The following is a 21,175-nucleotide window of genomic DNA, read 5'->3' as shown; positions in this document are numbered from 1 at the left end:
TTTAAAACAGTTCAGTTTTGCCTCAAAATGCTCGTTGTGGATTTTCTCCTCTCTGTATCAATCCGTGGTTTGAACTGCCACAGTGCTTTTATTTCTAAGAAGCAGAATTTGACAGTAAAAAAACCCATACTCTGAAACTGTACCCCATAACAGTGGCTACAACCAAGAGCCCCTGAAATCTTCATGGTGTTATAATACCTCTGATATGCCCCTTGCCTAACATAGCACATAGAGAGTTCCACGCTGTGTGTCATCGCATCAAGATAAGAATAGGCTGAGAAACATCAGACATTCTCCTTGAAGCTCCAGAGCAACTGCTACCTGACAGCTGAAAACACTTTGCATATTGAGTTTGGAGCTGGGGTGGGTGTTTGTGTGTGCAGCATCTGCAGCAGGAGACCACCGCTTTCCGCTGGAATTTAAAACCCTCGCAGGCAACTTGATGCATCTGGGTGCAATTACTGTAGTAAGGTGGTCAAATTTAACCAAAAAAAAGAGAAATTGAACATAGCAAAACAGCCCCTTTTGGCTTTTCTTAAAGGATGGGGGGGGTTCAGTTGAGGTGGTGTTGCAAGCGGAGCGTAGAGGCTGACTTTAAAAGTGCATCAATTTTATTGTCCCTGAGGTGTTGGTAGGTGAGTCGGTGTTGCGGTCCAGTACCAACGGGGAAGATGAGTTTGTTGGGGCCACTTTCTCTAATTATATCTTTCCAAACCCTGTGTTTGGACACGCCTCCTCTTCCTGTGCTGCATTCGTAGGGACCTGCTGCCTCCGCCCCCACCCCAGCTTCTCAGCTTCTGCTGGGAGAACATGGCAAAAGACCCCTCCTGGGTGCAACCAGGGGTGACACAGACACCTCCCAGCAAGGTGGGGGTCCTGTGCTGGGGACCGTCCTGCTCTCCTCAGCCTCATGGAGCATCTTGCATCGCTAAGCTGCATGGTCTTCAGATCTGCTCTCCAGACCTGAGGTGGTTTCAAATTGAAGAGTCTTAACAGCTGCATCCCTTACAGGGTACCCAGAAGCCCACCAGGGACCTGGGGATGGTCACTTGGGGCTGCCCATCCCCCTGAATTAGAGTAGGAGACTATATGGTTTTCAGAGGACCTTTCTTGTAGTAGTAGTAGGATAACTTTGCTTTCACCCACATGTGGAATTAATTTATCTTTGAAGATTTAACTTCTTTCCTGTGGCATTCCTTACTATCTCTCTCTTTTTTTTTTTTTCTACTTCTTCCCAGATATATATTTTTTAACATCTTGATCTCCCCATCAGAAATGCCTTGGCCTCCTCCAGAAAGGAATGCAGCCCCGGCTGAGCTGAATACCTGCCTGCAGCCAGCCCCGCGCCTCTCATACCAGAGAGGCCCATCTTCCCCACCATGCTTCCCTCTCCTTTCCCCCACCCCTCTTTTTATTTTTTTTTTTTTTTCCTTAAACTTAAGCCTTTGTGGAGGCTCGTGCTTTGGTGCTGGGGAAGCAGGAATGCTCTGCAGACGGGGTGCCTGGTTGGTTGTGGGGGATGGAGAGCAGGGCAGTGGGAGGACATTGCTGCTCACTTAAACCCAGCTGGTCCCCTCCGACCCCCTGTGGGGGCAGGGAGGTGGTAAGCCCATTAAAAAAAACCTGCCGAGCCTGCTGGCACATTCCTTAGGCCCCCAAGTCCTGGGTAAGTGGCCCTAATTATTAAAATCAGCAGTCCTTATCAGATGACAAAGTCTTTTGCTTTGATATACAAAGACAGAAGCTTAACAACCCCTTCTTTCACTGGAAGAGGAACAAAATGTGCACCTTAACATGGGGCTTTCAAACCTCCCTGCATAATCCCCTTATCGCCTGCTGAAGATATGTATATTGATCCTGGCTGGGAAGTTGGAGTAATGGGAGGTAGCAGGCAGGGGGATGCCCAGGTCCCCCCTTACGGTGACCCTGCCACACTCCTGTCACAGCTCATGTCACTGCCCATGAATTTTTCATGCGTCCACTCTTGGATATTCAACTCAAGCATCTGGGTTGGGCTTTGCATTTGCTTCTCCAGGTGAAGCTGAGGGTGTTGGTTTCAGTAACCCACATGTCCATTAAGACAACCCACCATTCCTGTCCTTACATCCCGCATCCTTCTCCTCCTCACTTGCTTCTCCTCCTCACCCACTTGTAAATGCAATCCCCCCCCCAAAAAAGGCCTGCATCTTGCATGTTTTTGTAAGGCCAGGAAGGTGGCACCTATCTTTGCAAGGCCAAGCCTCAGACAGCATGTTTCAGCCTTCTCCTGACGCGTGGTGGTCCTGCTCCAGGAGTTTTAGGCAATGCAGACACTGTAACTTGTATTCCCACAGGGACCCTAACTCCTGTCTTCAGAGTAGACTTAAACATTTATTAGCTGGTGCCTCAGTGGCTTTCAGTGAGACTTGAGCTATGAAATTCTTGATCTTTTGCCAGCTGATACCAACAGCAAAACTCCTGCTAACTTCAGCAGGGCAGCATCAAGCCTTAAGGACCAGGTTTTTGAAGGTATTAAAGCACCTAGAGGTGCTTCCTCGGATTTTCTAAAGTGTGCTCCCAATGTCAAAAGCAACATGTTTAAAGTTGGACTTTGGGTGTGTTTAGGCAGTGTGTGTCCTGATTGCTGCTGGCCTGAGCAGGGGTCTGTTGCTTCTGGTGTGATTGAGCTGCTAGTGTGCATGGTTCCCATAAGGAGAGTGCTACCGTGAAACTTGTGTGCTTTCCTCTAGATTCCTGTAACTAGATTCTTGTTCTGCTTGTCCCTAGGTCCTTCAAGAGGAACGATCCCGTTAACCCATACCATGTGAATTCTGGCTATGTCTTTGCCCCAGCAACCAGCGCGAATGATAGTGAAATCTCTAGTGATGCCCTGACGGATGACTCTATGTCAATGACGGACAGCAGTGTGTAAGTATCTTGTGTTGGCCAAGTCCTTTTGGGATGCATCATCGGTGCGTCTGCTGTGCCAATACACCACAGGGGCTTTGTGGGAGCGATGGGTCCAGCGTCGTCACCCTGTTTCTGTCGCTGTTGGTTAGGGATTGCCAAAACTGAGGGGTGCACCCAAAGTGAGGGGTGCAGCAGGGCATGGTGGCCTTGCTTTTTATGCGGTCACTGGAGATATTGGATGGAATAAAACGATGGATCCCTCTGTTGGCATTTTGCAACTGCAGCTGAGGAAAAGTGTTTTGCCCTGTGCTAATGGTCAACTAACCGAAAGAGTGTATCTCCCTGCACTTTTGTCTTAAGACCAGGCTTCCGTAACTAGTTATCAGTCATCAAAGAGGAGATTACTTCCTGTGGGAAGTACTTTCTGTAATTAAGGTTTGTCATTAATGTCAGAATGTACATTAATAGGGCCAGTGACCTGAAGGGGCAAATAGCTGCTCATCCAGTGTGGCTTGGGCAGTCTTTAAATAGCCATTTGAATGGAGCTACGTGGATCAGGTCTGAGTTTTTCTGGAGCATAGGGATGAGAGATGATGCTGTGGCTAAGTGCAGGAATCGCAGCATCTGTCTCTTTACCTTCTGACTCTGAGAAGTAAGCGTGCAACTGGGAGCAAGTCGTTTGGCCGTTCTTCCTCAGTTTGCTTTCCCCAGCAGGAGAGAAATGGTGCTTTTGTATCTGGAGGTAGAGGAGACAGGAAGACTTACTTAGAGCTCCCAGGAACCGTTTTCGTCAACAGGGCAGAAGGCACATGCTGCTGTTTGTATTTTATGATCTTCACTTAAGTACAAGTGCTCTAGAAAAGCCCACCTGTAAACAGAGTGCTGCATTCCTAGCCATAGGTGAAACTTCTCTAGTGTCTCTTGTCAGAGGTGTCTAGTGATTACTATGTGCTTCTCAGAGGGGTTTGCCTGCTGGGTTTTTGAAGTCAACAGTGCTGTGTGATGATGCACAACAGAAAACAGGATTTACCGAAAATCCTTGATGCATAAACAAAAGCTTTTTTATTTTTTTTTTTAATGCACATGTGTGTTTTGAACTGATATTATGGAAAAAAATAGTTTGTTGTCCCACCAGATTCCCTTATTGAACAATATTGGCATTAAATAAAAGAGCTGAATCATAGGGTGACTTCTTTATTTCTTCTTACTGGCTCTGGTTGTATGTGATCATGTGTCAACAGAGCATTCATTGGGTTAGTCATTTCTGGACCAGTGTAGGGTCACTTGGGATTCACAGGGCTAGGATTATACCCTCTCTTCACAGCAATGCCAATTGTAGGCCTTATACAGATGAGAGCACTGAGTGAGAAATAAAGTGCATGGTGGATGAAAGGCTTAACTGAATCGCTTTCAGCCCATTGTTAGTCCAGGGGAGCTTAGCGGGGATGAGAGGGCAGCAGCCCGCTTTGAAATTTGCTTGAACAAGTGAATAGGAGCTCCCCATAAAGCAGCGCTTGAAAGGAGCCTGCCTGTTTTTTCCTGCCATAACAATAGCCTGCGCAGGCTGTGAGAGTTTGGGGAAGCTTGGCTGATTAAACTGCCCACAGCTCCAGGTTGGGGGGCAGCAGGGAGGGCTGGGGGGAGCGGGATGGCAGAGGCCGGAGGAATATTTCCTGCTGCAGAACCGGTGCCCTGGGCATCCCTGAAACCATCTGCAGGGCTGGGAGCAGGCGGGGGTGCTGGGGTGTTGGGCGGGTTTGGAAGTGGGAGAGGTAAATTGGCAGTTTTGGAGACTGGGCTTAAAGTTAAGACTGATGTAAAACTTCCTTTGCAGAAGCAAGAGGCTGCTGCCAAGGCTGCAGTAAAACACTGGGGATTTGCTGCCTCTCCTGGCACCAGGCTCTGCTGGTTGCTGAAGATGCTGTGAGCGTGTTTGGGGCACAAACCCTCTTGTGTTTTCACAGGCTGAGCCCTGGCTGCTCTTCTGCCTGTGAGGTTTTACCCCCTTTAACGGAGAACCCAGGTTTATTCTGTTTCGTCAGGGTGAATGCAAATTAGTTCTTTTGGCTGATATTGGTATCAGCTGAAGAGGAAAAACTTGTTCTGGAAATGTCTGTCAGACAGCAGTGAAGTGAAGGGGTTTTTTTGAAAAGAAATCTGAATCTGAACTGTACTGGAATTAGGAGAGGTCTCCAAATAATGCACAATCTGCTTTTTTCCTAATTGTAGATGCCAGAGATCAGTCTGTATGTTTTGTAATAGCCACAAAGCATCATGCAAATTTATATTTCCATTTCTTGATTGGGGGAGGAGAGGAAAGGGGATTTTTTTTTTATTTGCTTATATCTTATTTATGGATTTACTTTGGACACAGGGGAATGCTGCTGAGCAAACTTCAAATATTACCTTATCTTACAAACCAGGCTTTTGATGTTGGCAAGATCAGAGGCTTGTTTCAGAGCCGTTGCCAAATGAAGATGGGAGTGAATGCATATGCGCATGAGTCTGATATTTCAAAGCAGCAGTAAAACTACATTCAGGTTAGGTCAGGCACATCTGAGTCAAAAGGCTAAGATAATTGGCTCAGCTTAAATGGCAGCTGACTGGGTAGAAGACTTCAAACTAGCGTTTCCCCCAGAAACAGATTGGCTTAGCCCCAGACTGGTTAGCTGAAATGTTTATAATTAAACTCTACTATTTAGTGCCTAAACTCTGTAGCTCTTCAGCCCACAGCTTTGAGTAGCCAAGAAAGTGAGTGCAAATGTTTGCTGCTGGAGCAAGGGGAGAGGTAGCACCTTGAGGGCTGGGGTGAACCTTGTCCTGTCCTGAAACCCCTGACCAAGCTCAGCCTTTTCATTTCAAAGGCACTTTTCCCGGTCGGAGTTGTGTGTGTTGTTTCAGCGTCAGGGCTCCTCCCACCCCTGATATCTCTTGCTGTACAGAGCCTGGCTCCAGCTCCATCCATCTGTCCCTTCTGTAGTCAGAGACCACCCGTTGGTCCCCCCTTCAACCCTGGTGTTGTCCACCTTCCCCCTGTTTCATATGGAAAGCCTAGTTTTAGACAGTGCTCATCAAAGTGGCTGTGCAGGCCACTCCCTGTTCCCCAGCCTGGCTTTCCTGAGCTGCTCCACAGCCTTCCCATTCCAGTGAAATACCTCTTTTCTATTTTTTTTTTTTTTTTTAAATTCTGCATGTTGTCACAACTTTTAAAACTCCCTGACAGGGCAAAACTTTAGAAGCAGGGGAGGAAGTTTGATGTGGGGCTGTCCCCTGCAACTGGAGGAGTTTGAGGGGAAAGGAGCAGACTGTACCAACCTGAACGAGGGCAAATCTTAAATAAAGTGAGCAGCAGTGCTGTTGGGTCAGTATTGCTTTTCCTTCTCCTTTTTGAGCCACTCTGCTTGGGAATGGTGCAAGTCTCTGCTCCGTAGTCTGTCCCAGGACTGTCCCTTTGGGCAGAGGTGGTTCCCGCTAAGCTGGGAGCATGGAGACATCCCACTAGGAGAGGTACATGCAGACCTGGAGAGAAGTGGGAAGCGCAGGAAGGCTGCTGGGCTCCCTGCTGTCCCTTGATCATGTCCTTAGGTGCCTCCTGTTGAATGCATAGACATTCAGCTGCTTCCCTGCTCTTCCCCATCTGGCCTCTTGTGCTGCCATTTATAGAGGGCACCTCCTCTTTAATTGAATATGTTAACGGGATTAGTCTGTGTGCATATATGCATCTAACATCCTTGTACTGGCTTTTTTACTTACCTTTAAAATGCCTATTTTACTGGTAACTCCCTATATTGAAGGGCTTCCCTAGGAGACCCTCATCTCAGTAAGCCTCAGTTATCGGATGCTTCCCTGAAGGTACAGATGATTTCGTTTTCACCTTAAATTTGCTTTTTCCCCATCCTCCCCCAAAGCTAAAGCATGTCATGCGCCCCAAGCCCTGCTGCCCCATGGTTTTGTGGAGCAGAAATGCTTGGTGGCCATCAGCAGCTGCAGCCAGTGACTGTGGCTGGCTGCAACAGCCAGCGTGTGCTGGGCTGCTTCCCTGGAAAGCACTTCAGAGCCATGTGTTGTGCAATGGGGACATTAGGACAATTAGCTCCTTTCACTTGTAATGTTACGTCCATTCATGGACTAGCCTGGAGAAGGCTGGTTTTCATCTTGTGGCATCAAGGACTTTCTCTGCAGTCCCAACGTGCTTTATTTGATTATTGAGAGTTTTCCAAGTATTTTAAGATGAAATGGTTCTGGTCTTTCACTCTGGGTTTTGCAGCTTAATCTTGCTTATTAAAACAATTTAATGGCAACTTAATGCTTTGGCCAAGATCTTCACAAAGGCTATAGCATGCCTCAAACTTTGAGTGTGGAGCTATGGCATCTAGTCATCTTTCTCAGGAGAAGGGGCTTGGCATCTCTGGGAAAGCTTTCTCTTGCACCTTGTCTTTGGCTGCATGTCCAAAACGTGTCATTGAGTGCCCACTATGGCTGTGGGAGGTGCCACGTGGGTTGCCGTGCCATGTTGACTTCTCTGGCAGCAGCACAGGGCCACTGTTGTCTACTCAGCCGCCGCCACTCCTCCTTAGGCAGGAGCTATTTTCTCCACTCAGGAGATGAGTCAGGTGTGGGGGCAGGTGGATGAAAGAGATGGGTCCAGAGATCAAGGTTATTCAGCCAGTCTGAGGGAAGGGGTGGAATGAGGCATTCAGGATCTCCAGGCGTGCTCTTCCAGCTGTCTCCGCTGTCTGTAGAACACCCTTTAATCCTAACTGAGGTAACTTTTTGCATGGCCAGATGAAAACACCTCACGTTGCTTTGAGCGGCTTGTGCAGGGGGCTGTTCCCACCAGTGCTTCTTGCCTGGTCTCTCCTCATAGCTTGCTGACCACGGGCCGATGTGGCTGAGGGGAGCAATGTTGTGCCTGGAGGGTATGGCCTGGCTTTGCTTACGCCTCACGGTGCCTCGTGGTGACCTGTGCCGGCCAGCCTCAGGGCAGGAGAAACATCTCAGATCTTAAGTAGGACTGGAGATGAGGAGCAGCTTTTTGATGGCCATCCATCATCAGCCTCTTTCCTTCTTTCCACGGAGCCAGCACCCTACGGGGTGTTTCACAGCTTGAGGAAAGCTTGTGGTCTCAAAGGGTGTAATTCAGTGGTGAAAAAGCAACAAAAATAAAGGGCAGAAGCAGAACCATAGCATTGGAAGGGCCTTTCTGTAAGAATTCTCTAAAGCAAAGCTAATGGGATCTTTGGGGCATTTTCCCGTGGAGGATTGTCTTCAGGTTGCTTTTCAGCTTTGACTTCTTTACTGCACATCCCTGTAGAAGGTGACACAGGGTCTTCCCAGGCCACCAGATGATGTTTGAGTCTTCTCCTGGCTTCAGGTGTGATGTCCAGAGGGCTCAGCACCTGGGAACATGGGCCTGTGGTGTGCCTGGGTGGTTTCAGAGGTGATGGAGAAGCATCTTGGTTAGACCGTGGGCAGAACCCCAGCTGACAATGACCTCTCTTCCATGTGCAGAGATGGGATCCCCCCCTACAGAATTGGGAGCAAGAAGCAGCTCCAGCGCGAGATGCATCGAAGTGTCAAGGCCAACGGTCAAGTTTCTCTACCTCATTTTCCGGTAAGTTCAGGTGGGAGCTGCAGGGTTTGGGTTGGCTGTGGAACATGCTGGGACTGGGAATGGGCACGTATGGCAGGATCCCTACGCGATACCAGACGAGATGCTGCTTGGTGTGTTCAGGAGCCACGTGCAGTCAGCATCTTTGCGAAAAGTTTCTTGTGTACAGTCACATTTTGGTCCTTCTGTGAAAGCCGGCTGCTAACTAGGGCTTTTCAGTGGCACTGGATTTGTCCTCTTGGTCTGACTCCAAGCAGAGATGCCTCGGTTGGGTCTAGTGAGACTTGGCTCTGGCCACCACCCTGACCCCTCTGCTGATGCTGAGCATGCTGGGGGTTGGCCTCATGTGCATCACCGACAGCCTTCAAAAGCACACGGTCTGTAAGCTGGCGGGAAGCAGGATCTCCCAAAAGAGAGACATTTGCAGCAGATCTGTGCCTTATTTTGAGGGGATCGGATTTGCAGCGTTACCAAGCTCTCAAAAATTAACTCGCTGACTTGCTAATTCAGTTGACTTGCAGACTCCCAATTCCTGCAGTGAATAAACTGTTTACACGGACAAGTAGAAACTTATCTTGTCTTGAGATTAATATGCTAAAAATCCTCTTTCTGCTCTCTTAAGCAGCAAGAAATCATAGATGATATTTCTGGTGGCGGGGGGGGTGGTTTATGTGGTTTTTCTTTTTGTTTTGGTTTTTTTTCTCCTTCTTCCTCCGTAAAGAAAGTTCTATAGCCTGAGCTTGTAAATTAGATTATTTTGTCCCAGGGCGTGCAAATCGACTTTCTCTGTAAGGCAGTGCTTTGATCAGGGACTGAATAGAGCCAGCTTGTGTAAGAGTGACAATTTCCAGCAGAGTGGCCTTTTTCTACCCTCACATCATTTCTGGAGCTAAGTGGTTGCCGGAGAGAGGCCCCACCTCATCTGGTGGGTAGTATGTGAAAGAGTTGGCAGTTCAGCTTTCTGCTTTCGGTGGGGGGGAAAGAGAGAGAGGGAAAGGTGGCGAGGAATGGGGTGCGTAGGGGTGGCAGGAGGGAGGGCAGAGGCGGGTGGGTGGTTTCTTTTTCCTCTTTTTTTTTTTTTCCCTTTTCCTGCCATGTTTGCTTCTTTTGGCAGAAATTCGCATTTTGCCTTTTTATATTCTGCACTTGATTTGGAGATGTTCCCTTTTTCCCTTGATAGATCTGCTTGAGGCAGCCAAGCTCAGCAGTGTAGCACTGCTAGCCTGCAGCAGCTTTCTTCATTTTCTGTACAAAGAGATGGAGGGGGGGGAAGAGATCTAGGACACTGTTGAGACAACACTACCTCAAAGGTGCCCAGTGTGTAGCCAGGAAATAAATTACCAGCACTTCTCTGATCTGCAACCGTTTGACTTCTTTTTTTTTTTTCCCCTTTTTTTTTTCTTCTCCTTTCCCTTTTTCTCCATCTTATTTTTTTTAATTTCCAACTCCTTTCTGTTTATACTCACTTTATTCCTTGAGTTAAAGTCTCTCCCTCCCACCTCAGAGGTTTTTTTTTTTTTTTTTTTTTTTTGATGTTTGACAACAGTCTTTGAAGATTTTCTACTTCAGAGTAGCTACTGATGGGCTGGTTGTACTACAGAGAGAACAAGCGGGGTTCCTCAGAGTGCGACCAACTGCTTCTGCCGAAGGCAAACGCTGGTGGGGAGGATGTCACTCCATGAGGCCACAGCACTAGCTCATAAAAATCCAGAGCAGACCATGCCTAGTTGCGGTCGTCTTTTCATCCAAACATGGAGACACAACAAGCATAGCGGGGCCGGCGATGCTGCTCCGGCTAAGCACCCGCGCCGCCCGCTAAACATGCCTTGTGCCTTCTGTCCCCGCTCCTTGTAGAGGACTCACCGTCTTCCCAAGGAGATGACCCCAGTGGAGCCAGCTGCCTTCGCCGCGGAGCTCATTTCCCGGCTGGAGAAGCTGAAGCGGGAGCAAGAAACCATGGACAGTCTGGAGGAGAGGCTGCAGCAAATCAAGGAGGTAGGAGATTAACCCTCCCAGGGCCAAGGTCAGGTGTGCCGACCAGCTCGGGGCTTGGGAGGGGGCCATATCCTGTCCATGGGAAGCGATGTGTTTTGATCACACTGCCCATGGGGGCTCATCTTGGCGCATACCTCACCCTCTCCCTGTCCTCTAACATTTATTTCTTGCCATCGCTTGGCTGACAGGATGAGGAGAAGGAGGGCTCTGAGCTCCCCGCCAGCCTGCAGAGCAGTCGGGAGATGATGAACGCCCAGCATCCGCAGCACCCGCTCTCGCTCCTGCCCTCTGGCAGCTATGAGGAGGACCCCCAAGCCATCCTGGACGAGCATCTCTCCCGCGTGCTGAAGACCCCTGGCTGCCAGTCGCCCGGCATGGGCCGGCACAGCCCCCGCACCCGCTCCCCTGACCGCCTGCCCATGGGCAAGCTGCAGCCTGGCTTGGCCTCGCCGGCCGCCTGCGCCCTGGTGGGTAAGGGCTTCATCACCAAGCAGACCACCAAACACGTCCACCACCACTACATCCACCACCACACCATGCCCAAGACGAAGGAGCAGATTGAAGCTGAGGCAGCTCAGCGGGTGCAGTGCTGCTGCTCCTCCGGCAGCGACTACTACTGCTACCCCAAGTGCAAGGGCCACCCGAAAAGCACCGACCCCCCTCTCCCTCCGCTGGAGCCCTTCGGGTAAGTCACGAACATCTCTCTCCATTGCACCCACCCCAAACCATCGCCCCATCATCCTTCTGCAAGAGGGTTGATCGGGACGGCCCCGCAGGGGGCTAACAGTGGGGTTCTGTTCTCTTCTCGCCATCAGCAGGACGGGGACGCTTCCGAAGAGGCCAGGCAGAGGAGTGGAGAGTGTCGCCCTGCCGGCTGGTGACGGGGGGCTGCCTGGCCCCGGAGGGGTGCAGCTCCCGGGGGGTGAGGCGGACCGGGCACAGAATGTGTGGCAGTGGATGTTGGAGAGCGAGAGACAAAATAAGCACAAGCCCCATAGGTAAATATGCAGCTGTCTACAGCAATATCGCTCCCGGTAAATATTTATATATTACATGGGCTGTCTATTTTTACAATCGCTAAAAACAAATGAGACTCTTTGCTCCTCCGGTTTAATATAAAAGCTGTTCCGCAGAACCAGAAAAACCACAAAAATGTCATGTTTTTGGCAATAAACCTCCTTTCATGTTATGACAGACTTTTGAGAGGGAGCGAGCAGAATAGGAGCTGCTATTAAAGTCATATTTTCCAGCTTTTCTAACCCGACTTCTTCCCCTCCCCAAGCGCACAAAGCACAAAGAAGGCCTACAGCTCCGACTTCGCCAAGGGGCCCGCCGGCCGCCACCACTCCTGGGGGACCGGCAGCCACCCCCGTGGGGTGCAGCCCACCCACCCCTTCGTCCAGGACCCCGCCATGCCCCCCCTCACCCCACCCAACACCCTGGCACAGCTGGAAGAAGCGTGCCGCCGGCTCGCCGAGGTCTCCAAGCCGCAGAAGCAACGGTAACAGCAGTGGGAGGGCTGGTCCTTGGTGACACGGTGGGTTTTGGGAAGCAGCGAGGCTGGGAGAGGCTCACGAGGTGCTCGTCTTCGGCCAGTGATGGTGGGCGAGGCAGTGGGTGAACGGGGATGGTTCCTCCCTGCCTAGGTACAGGGTCAGCCATAGGGCTGGGCTGTGGGGATACATGACGGCACAGCTTGGCCAAGCCCCAACGATGAGCCTCCTTATTCCAACCCCACCCTACCCCTGCGCAAATAGTTTGAATCCTAGACCATTACTTCCACTCTTTTGATGGCTGTAATTTGCCCATTTTTTTCCTCTGGGGTGGACTCCAGCTACATACCAAGTGGAGAATTGGACTGGTTATCGTTCATGTGGGTACGGAAGGATAAATTAGCCCACAGCATTTTTAATTCTTCCTTTGATTGTTTACAATATGTGAGGGTTGATATAAAGAGCGAACTTAATGACCTGCAGGAGACTTCAATTTAGAAGATTGTATTTTTTTTAAAGTTGTTTCTTTCCTTCTTTTTTTCCCCTTCTTCCCCACTTGCCCTCCCCCTCTCCACTTCAGATGTTCAACCTCAAATCAGCAGAGGGATCGAAACCACTCCGCTGCCGTTCCAGGGGGAAACACCCCTTTCTGCAATGCAAGCCTAACGACAGAAGAGTGAGTATCGCACGAGCAGAATAGGCTTGGGAAATATATATATATGTCATAATTATATTTTCATTAAATGGATTGCACTTTGAAAAGAGAGGAAATTCTTATATCTGAAATTCCGTCTTTCAAACGCTCTTCTGAGAGAAAGAACAAAACATTTTCAAATCTTGTCTCTGGCTCTTTTTAACTTGCATTCCTGTAAAGTGGACAAAGATTGGATTAGTCTAATTACAGGATGGTTCTTTTAACAAGAAATCTGCTACAGAGAGGTCTAAAATGGCCTAAATAATTAAAGTTTTCTTTCTTACCCTCTTCATCTTAAGCAATGAGTAATGTTTGAAGTCCAGACTGAGCCACCTGACTAGAGCCTTTCATTTTTAATTGGTTGACCTTAAGTCCACCAGCTGTCTTTGCTAGCAGCTTTTTTTCTGAAGCCACTCTACAAAGACTTAGAACAAATTAGGAAGACTAAATTACTGCGGACTAACACTTTGTGACCTTTTGACATGCCAAGTGTACATTGCCTCAGAAGCAGTTGTAGGTTTGGCTGCGTGGCATTCACTACAGCGTTGCCATTTTGCTGGGTAATATTGTTTTAATTATTCTTTAAGAAGGCTCCCTTGGTTCATATGACAAAATCCAGTTAATTTTATCCTTACCGGGGAAAATAACATTACCTTTGTACTTCAGGTGAAGAATCTGGCTGTGGTTTTGCTTTGTTGGCTGTTGGTGGTTGCAGGTGGTTTTGTGCAGGAGAAAGAAGCTTGGCAGATGCTTTCTATGAAGGCAGATGAAAATGAGTTTTAAAATCAGAGGTGTATAATGCTGGGGTGTCCTAGGTAGAGTTTAGCCCATGGTGAGCTCTACGCCCGCTCATCTGCTGTGGTGCTTCCAGCAACCATCCAACCTCCATCCCTTAATTGTCCCATCCATAAAATGGGATGAGGTTTCTGCTGCCCATGGCTGGGTGCTTGATGATGCCACAGTTCCCACCATCAGAGCGAGCAGGAACAAAGTTCTGTGCAAATGCAGCATGACAAATGCGTGGCGATTACAGGAATATCTGACTTTCTGGGTCACACCCAGGATATTTCTGCCCAGGGTTACGTGTGGCAGAGATGCTGCTGGGTTGATTGTGGTGAAACGGCTTGTTCTCAAATGGAAGAAATAGAGAGGTTTGTGTGTATTTTCTGTTTTTCAGTCACAAAGAGCCAAAGAAACTGCCAGTTGTTCACACCTCTCAGTCGAGCGAGTTGGTTGTCACCTATTTTTTTTGCGGAGAAGAAATTCCCTACCGGAGGATGTTAAAGGCCCAGAGCCTGACACTTGGGCACTTTAAAGAACAGCTGAGCAAAAAGGGAAATTACAGGTAAGAATACGTTTTTTGTTTATTCTTTAATACAGTCTAATAATTCTAAAGAATCAGCAGATGTTTTGTGTCTACCCACAATGACACATTTACCTCGCTTCTCAGAGGCTGTAGGTCTTCTTTTGCTCCACCCACTCAAACCAAGAGTGACTTGGAGATGGAGAAAGGGGCCTTGAGCTGCAGCTTGACTAGGGGGCCACCTCTTCTCCATCTCCTTCCCCAGCCTCCTCCCTCAGTTGCATTGCATAAGGATGCAGGCTGGCAGGCTTCATGCTCCAACCCTTGTCCATAAAGTTTGAATACCAGGAAAGGCTGGGATGGCCTTGTGGTGAAGGCACGGAATGGTGGTGGGGTTTGGTTTCCAAACTGGGGCCAGCATTCATCTTGGTGCTGGCCTCCTGCTTTGCCTGCTTATTTAATTTTTTTTTCATTTTTAATTGTTCTTATTTTTTTGAATGGTGTGGCTGTAAATGCAGTCAGTGAAAGGTTGGGATGTTGCATCTCACTGAACATGTAGCTGAGACTCGACGAGTTCACTTTTCTCTTCATTACGGAAAAAAAATCCTCTGCCCTGCAGGGAAGGCTCTGCCAGCGATACCAAGTTCCTCCTCAGAAATGCGGACAAACCCTGCCTGTCTGGTTTTCAGGGCCCAACTCCCAGTTTAACCAGTTTGCTGCTTCCCTTACTCTCCTAGTTCTCATGGCAGTAGCTTCACATTGGCTGTTTTTTGCTGTACTTTCCCAGTAGATCTTGGCACCAGTGGGATCATCTGTTGGCCACTTCTCCTGCAGGGTGAGCAGGAGGGACAAGATCCAAGTTTTGAATTTGCACTCAATTTGATGCTTCTTCAAAGAGACGGAAGGCTTGCACTGTAACTGGCAGCCTCTGATTTAACCTCCAGATGGTAATTTAGGTTTGGTACGAGGACTTTCCAGCTGGTGCTCAATCATTGGCACCTTTGGAAAGTCCACCTCTGCAGATCCCACGGGTGCTCTCAGGCTGGGGGGTGCTGAGCTGGGGTGTGTGGCCGTTGCACAGTGGGGCTGGCACTGAAATGCTGCCAATCCTTCCCCAAAACCATCTTTGCAGCCCGCCCGGCTGCCATCAGATGGCAGCAACCTGCAAGTACACCCAAGCTGGACAACCTCCAGGCGAGGTTCCTGGGCTTCTAGCACCGTTGGGCTGTTTTCCAGCCCCTAAAGCCTCTCCTGCTGTGCTCCTCCTGTGGCTGATGCAGCCTCCTGCCCTATGTGCAAACTGATTTCCCTGGCCTCACCACTGGTCTGGTGCTACTCCAGTGTCTCCGTAGTCATCATCACCCCCCAAAACCAACAATTTTTTGTTTGTTTATTCATTTTCTGTGACATTTCTGTGATGCCCAAGTGCAGGAATAGGCTTCTAAAACCTCTGTGGCCCAAAAGTCCCTCCAGGTGCAATTATTTGTGCCTTGTCAGACAGTAATTATTTTGGAAAATGTTTTTAAGTGACTGACAAGGATGAAACAACGTTTTGCTTAGATCTCACCCCTTTACACCTGGGTAAAGACAATACAGAAATTTATAAAAGGAACTTGGTTACGTGCCCAGTATTTTATCTTGCGCAGACACAAGGTGAAACTAATTACACAAATGTGTGTACCTCCAGGGAATCATTTTGATCTAAGCTTTGACTTTTGGCTGGACTTTGAGTGAAACTGCGGGTGACCTTCAGGGAAGAGGTCCGCAGTGCCCGGAGTAGCGTGTGTTACGGGGAGGCACTAACTAGGCTGCTTTGGTCACATCTGGCATTGATTTCTTTTTAAGGCACATTTAATAAGCACGTCTTTGAAGCCGTTGCCTTTCATTTAATGCACAAAGACATGCAGAAATGCTCCGCTCTCCAAATTCTTTATTGATTGGATCAGTTTGCGAGGCGGGTACCTCGGGCTCCCGTGATGCCAGAGCCGCGCGGCCGGCCCTGCCGTGGGGCAGCCGCCGGGAAATCGCTGCTTTGCTTTCCTTCCCCATGCCTGAAAAAGAAAAAGAAGAAATTAAGCAGTGATTTAATACTGATGGCGTTAACAAAAAACAAACATACAGGCACAAAAAAACTGGGTGGTGTCGGGTAATCTGAAGATGGCAGCGGTTCAAAACAGAGCTGTAACGCCAGGCCTGCTCGCCTCGATTGGTGCCAGATGTCCCAAAAAATACAGAAAAAAATAAAATTAAAAAAAGAGCAAAGCTTGCCACATAAAATATGGTTCAATGGAAAGCCCGTTTCTGAGCAAATAAGAGCAGAGCGACTTGTTTGAAGATGTGGGGGTGGATTTTTTTTTTGCTTTGCCTTGTCTTTTTCTTTCTTTCCCTCCCTTTTTTTCTCTGTGAAATGAGGTTGTAATTATGTAAAAGGTCACAGCTTGTTTTCTCAAATAAAAATTTGGTAAACACAGCCAGCGCTTGGGCTTGGGGAGGAAGTTATTGGGAAGAGCCTCTGTTATCTGGAGAGGGGTGGAGAAGGGGAAAGGGAAGAGAAAGTTTTTTGTAATTCATTCAAACTTTCCTTGGGTTTTCTTGGTTTTGTTTCAAGGCTGCTGGCCTGGGGAATTGTGGCCTTGACCTGCAGCATGGAAGCTGGTGGGAGCTGGGCCACTGACTTCAAGGAGGGCAGGCTCTGAAGGACTAAAAGATGTTTTTCCTTGCTGAGCCATTAAAGATGCAACATGTGTCAATTCAGCTTGGAATGACTTTACAAAAATAAACCCTAACCCTACCTTAACTAAATGGTCCTGGTTCATCTCTTTAACTAAAAAGCCAGCTTTTTCTTCCCCCTACGAAAATAGTTTTAATGTACGATAAAAATAAACAGATTCGCAAGCTGTTGTTACTGGGTATCTTAAAAATGTGTAATAGAACAGTCGCTAAAAGAAGAATCAAAATGAATTCTAAGACCCTCCCAAAGCTCTTTCAGCTTTAATAGTAAAAGTGAGCTTAATCTGACCTTTCCCATCCTAGAAGAATAATAATTGCAACCTCTTTTCCCCTAACAAACATCTGCAACCCCAGCTGTCTGGAAACTACAGGGGAGGGGTTAATTTTTTTATTTTTTTTTCTGTAATCCATCTGATGAAGGTTTTTCCATCCCTGATCAGATGGCAAAGCACTTTTCCAAGGGAGCGGGCATGTCCGAGGAGGTGTGCGGTGGCAGACGGACGGGCTCCCTAAATGCTACCCCTCTGAATGGAAGCCCTTCATTTGTGCATATGCAATTAAGCAGCCTTAGAAGGAAGAAAGCTCGTCGGGATAAAAGGAACCTTTAATCAAGAAGCTGAACGGTCTAATTCAGGATAATAGAGGGGTCCTTACTGTTTGACACAGGAGGGGTGGGGGTACTTTTTGTCTCTGGGTTCGTTGGCTTCATGATCTAACGACCCGGAGCAAAAGAGCAGGAATGCAGGACACTGCTACTTGACCTCCCCGTGTCACGTCCTGCAGGCTGGACCAGGGCTGCTAGGAAGCATCGGGAAGCAAATACAGGAGTTTCTGTCACTTAAAATGGATAGTGAATTAGGCATTGGGTTGTTTCAAATGTGAGGCTCCCAGGGCTTTTTTCAGTATAAGTACTGCAGAGTTTCAGCTTTTGCATTGCAGGAAGTTGGGATGGTTTCTTTTCATCCATCTGTATGCCTAAAAAGCTTCTCCTTTTAATAACAGTTGCTAATTTTAATGCTGGGCTTCAGCTTTGAAACAAGAAAACACATGAAAGAAAGAAGGTGGGGAGAGAGGGGAACCTTAAGAATGCTTTGCTTTGAAATTGTATTTATTTATTTTTTAAATAAGGTATTTGACCAGAAATCACTGTGCTGTCTAATTTTCTTTATGTTGAGAATAGCCACTGCCAATGCATGTAATTTACTCACTGTGGAAGCTGTTGTCACTGCTGAGGAGTGTGCACAGCCCTGCTCTCTCTGTCCCATCCGTGTCCCTGCAGCCCGATGCTTTCGTGTTGCTGGACTTGAGCAGCCCTGAGGTTTTCCTGGCTGTGCTGGGCACTGCCAGAGCATCCTAGGAGGGAAAGATTGGACGTGTTGTGGTTAAAAGAACTGCCAAAGCAGCCTTTGCTTTACCTTTTGATTTATAACTGTATTTTAATTCTCCTTACCACAGATACTACTTCAAAAAAGCAAGCGATGAGTTTGACTGCGGTGCGGTGTTTGAAGAGATTTGGGAAGACGAAACCATCCTGCCGATGTATGAAGGAAGGATTCTTGGGAAAGTGGAGAGAATCGATTGATGGCATCTGCGTTTCTTAAGAAAAGTTAAGCTAGAAAAATGTTTGGACACACAACAGTAGTGATGACAAGGAAAAAACAAACTGAAGGAAAGTTTTGAACCAATGAAGAAAAAAAGTGAAGTCTATGAAGACTTTGCTGAATTAGCCTTAGAGGAAAAAAAATGGCATTTATTATTCATGAGTTGGGTACTGAGATGATAAAAACCCTGAACTATTTATTAAAAGCATGACCACTGTTGGCTATTGGAGATGCAGACTGTGTTTGAGAGACTTCCATACATAATATATGATTTCCCGGGGATCTCAAATCTATGGACTAAGAGAAACTCTGTATAGCTTACCTTAACAGTAATCCTTATTGATATTTATTGAACGGTCTGTTTTCCCTTAAGTCCAGTTTTTGGATATGCTGCTTTAACAATGGAGAAGAGAGGGGCTGGGAAGTGAGGTGATGGGAGGAAGGATTATTTTATTTTTTTATATTGTTCCCACTATCTAAACTTTAGGAGGTTGGCTATGAGCACATTCATGAGGGTTTTTTTGAAGGGGGGAGGGAAAGAGTGATGTTGTGCCCAGTATTTCTCCAAGTGAAGATAAAACTTTTCTAAAGAAATAATAATAGTAGTAATAATAAAAGCTGAAATAAAAATACTGTCCTGCCATTCATCTAGAGACCGGTGCATTTTAATCTATGCTGCTCTAATTTGAAATAAAGGTCTTAAGCGTTAAATATGGTAGATGCACTAGGACAACAGCAACTTGTTAATTTTATCCATGGATTTCTGGTGTGAGGGGTTTGCTTTGCTGCTGTCAGTGGTGAGGGTAGCCTGTGGTGGCCAGTGCCTCTCGTGGCTGGGGCAAGGTAGAGCAAAACCCAAGCCTGAGAGAGCTGTAGAAGCAGCCATCCAGGTGCCGTTTCCATACTTAGCGCACCAAAAGGACGTGTTGCAAAAGCCAGGTTAAGAACCCGTATGTATTCCACATAGCTAGCTAATTTCGTTTAGCCATCCTACTTCAACGTTAGCACAACTTGTATTTAAACGACATGTAACTACGATGGGGCATGTTTTCAGATCAGTGTGGAGCGCGTGATGCGTTGTGTGGTGGGTTTTGGTTGGGTTGTAGAGTAGGTTTGGGGTTTTTTTTTGGCCTCACCTCCACAACACCCACGTGAGGCTGTGGGTGACAGCTCTCTGCAACCCTTAGCAGAGCTCTGAGTGCGTGTGTGTCTGTGTGTGTGTGTTGGGACAGAGCGACCCTTTCCCAAGAAAGACCTTGCATTTCTACAGTTGGGTTTTGTGTTGATTAAGTTAATCTGTGCATTCTGTTTGCCATTGCTACTTTGTGTAAGTCTGTATATATTGTAGAAAATGTATGGTGAAAATATTAATACACTATCTCTAGTGTTTTTAAAATTTAATCAGTACAGTACCTGTGCCTGCATGGTGTTACGAGACCATGCGTCGCCCTATATTCAGGGTTCAAGCTTTCCCTTGTTTGTTTAAGGGGTTTATGTATAAATATATTTTATGCCTTTTATTACAAGTCCTGTACTCATGACTTTTGCCATGGCATTTTGTTCTACTTATACTGTAAATTATGCATTATAAAGAGTTTCATTTAAAAAAAAATAACTTGGTACAATAATTATTGTAATTAAGAGATGTAGCCTTTATTAAAATTTTATATTTTTCAAATTAATATTGCCTGACTTTTTTTTTCCACCTTTAATGCCTTAAAAAGTTTCGCCTCCTGCACGTTGGCAGCTGGAAACAGTAGCTGAGCCTTGGCAGGGGTTATTCCTGCTGCAAAGCAGTGCAGGTAGGCGAGGTGAAGGCTTGTGCTGTGCTTCAGTGCAACAATTAAATCATATACAGCTCCTTCAGGTGAAAAATTCACAGATTTAGCTTCTCCTTATTGCACAGGCTGCACCCCTCAGCCTCCCTGACGGGGAGAGACGGGGCTGATGGAGGAGTGAGGACCATCTCTTGCTGTGTAAGTGAGATAATGAAGCCTGGGGGTGTTGTGCAAAGGGACATGGTGGTCCCGGAGCTCTCAGGCATATCAGAGGCTGTGTGGTTGGCCATCAGGTGGTGGGGGGTGGTCCCAGCCTTACTCAGGTGCGATGGAGGCAGGGCTGCTCCCTCAAACCCTGTATCACCTGCCCAAGCAAAACCCAGCTTTGCGGAGTCCAGCATGATGCGGCTTCCTTGACCAAGAGGAGCTGGGGAATTGAACAGGACAAACGCTGGGGAGCTCTTACCCACGTGCCTTCCCTCTCACTGGTATTTATGGTACAAACCTTATTTTATAGCTGAACGAGCTTAATTTGTTCCTGAGGGAAGCTGCCCATACCAGGGATGGATTTGTCTCCCAGCTGTCGCCCAGACCTTCCCCGGCTCAAGCAAGTAACCCTGGGAAAGCAATTGTGGAAATGCTTTTGGTCTGTCCTGTTAGTAACCAAAGCCAGCCTCTTTTCTTTTGCTAGACCAATGGCACCAACTTAAGGGTTTCCCCCCCCATTTTTTCTATGAGGTTTCAAATTATCTGGGTTATTTTGTGTGTATGAGAAGACTTCATTTAAAACATCAGTAAAACTTCTATCAAAGGGCTCAACTTCACACCGAGTACACAGAGCTCAGGACTGAATCCTGCAGTTCAAGGGAGCTGCAGGCAGTTTTACACATTTAAATTGGTGGTGCCTTGTTTTAAAAAACCATCTGAAGTTCATGGGGTTCATCTTAATTGATAAGCTGGACATAACGGATGGGTGTAGGGAGACTTCAACAACATAAGGGAAGAAAGATTTTTTTTCTCCCCCCTCTCTCTCTCTTTTTCTAGTCTACCATCAAAGGTTGGGAACTTAACACTACATCGT

General features: G+C 47.4%; 1 protein-coding gene across 4 annotated transcripts in view; it reads left to right on the top strand.

Moving 5' to 3' along the window:
• AXIN2 (axin 2) overlaps positions 1 to 19,040 on the top strand; it is a 51,397-nt gene extending 32,357 nt beyond the window's left edge. For 3 of the 4 annotated variants that reach the window (XM_069872766.1, XM_069872764.1, XM_069872765.1), the window contains exons 3-11: positions 2,767 to 2,907; positions 8,401 to 8,503; positions 10,355 to 10,495; positions 10,684 to 11,180; positions 11,311 to 11,493; positions 11,778 to 11,996; positions 12,569 to 12,664; positions 13,860 to 14,027; positions 18,171 to 19,040. In XM_069872766.1, the coding sequence (XP_069728867.1) occupies positions 2,767 to 2,907; positions 8,401 to 8,503; positions 10,355 to 10,495; positions 10,684 to 11,180; positions 11,311 to 11,493; positions 11,778 to 11,996; positions 12,569 to 12,664; positions 13,860 to 14,027; positions 18,171 to 18,297 (1,675 nt within the window). In that variant the 3' untranslated portion in view covers positions 18,298 to 19,040. The remainder of the gene's footprint in view (positions 1 to 2,766; positions 2,908 to 8,400; positions 8,504 to 10,354; positions 10,496 to 10,683; positions 11,181 to 11,310; positions 11,494 to 11,777; positions 11,997 to 12,568; positions 12,665 to 13,859; positions 14,028 to 18,170) is intronic. The other variant, XM_069872767.1, reaches the window with a different exon arrangement.
• The last annotated feature ends 2,135 nt before the right edge of the window (positions 19,041 to 21,175 follow it).

Source organism: Phaenicophaeus curvirostris, chromosome 19 (genome assembly GCF_032191515.1).
Source record: "Phaenicophaeus curvirostris isolate KB17595 chromosome 19, BPBGC_Pcur_1.0, whole genome shotgun sequence".
NCBI classification, from domain to species: Eukaryota; Metazoa; Chordata; class Aves; order Cuculiformes; family Cuculidae; genus Phaenicophaeus; species Phaenicophaeus curvirostris.
Note: the sequence above shows the minus strand (reverse complement) of the source record. Positions and strands in the feature narration are given on the sequence as shown.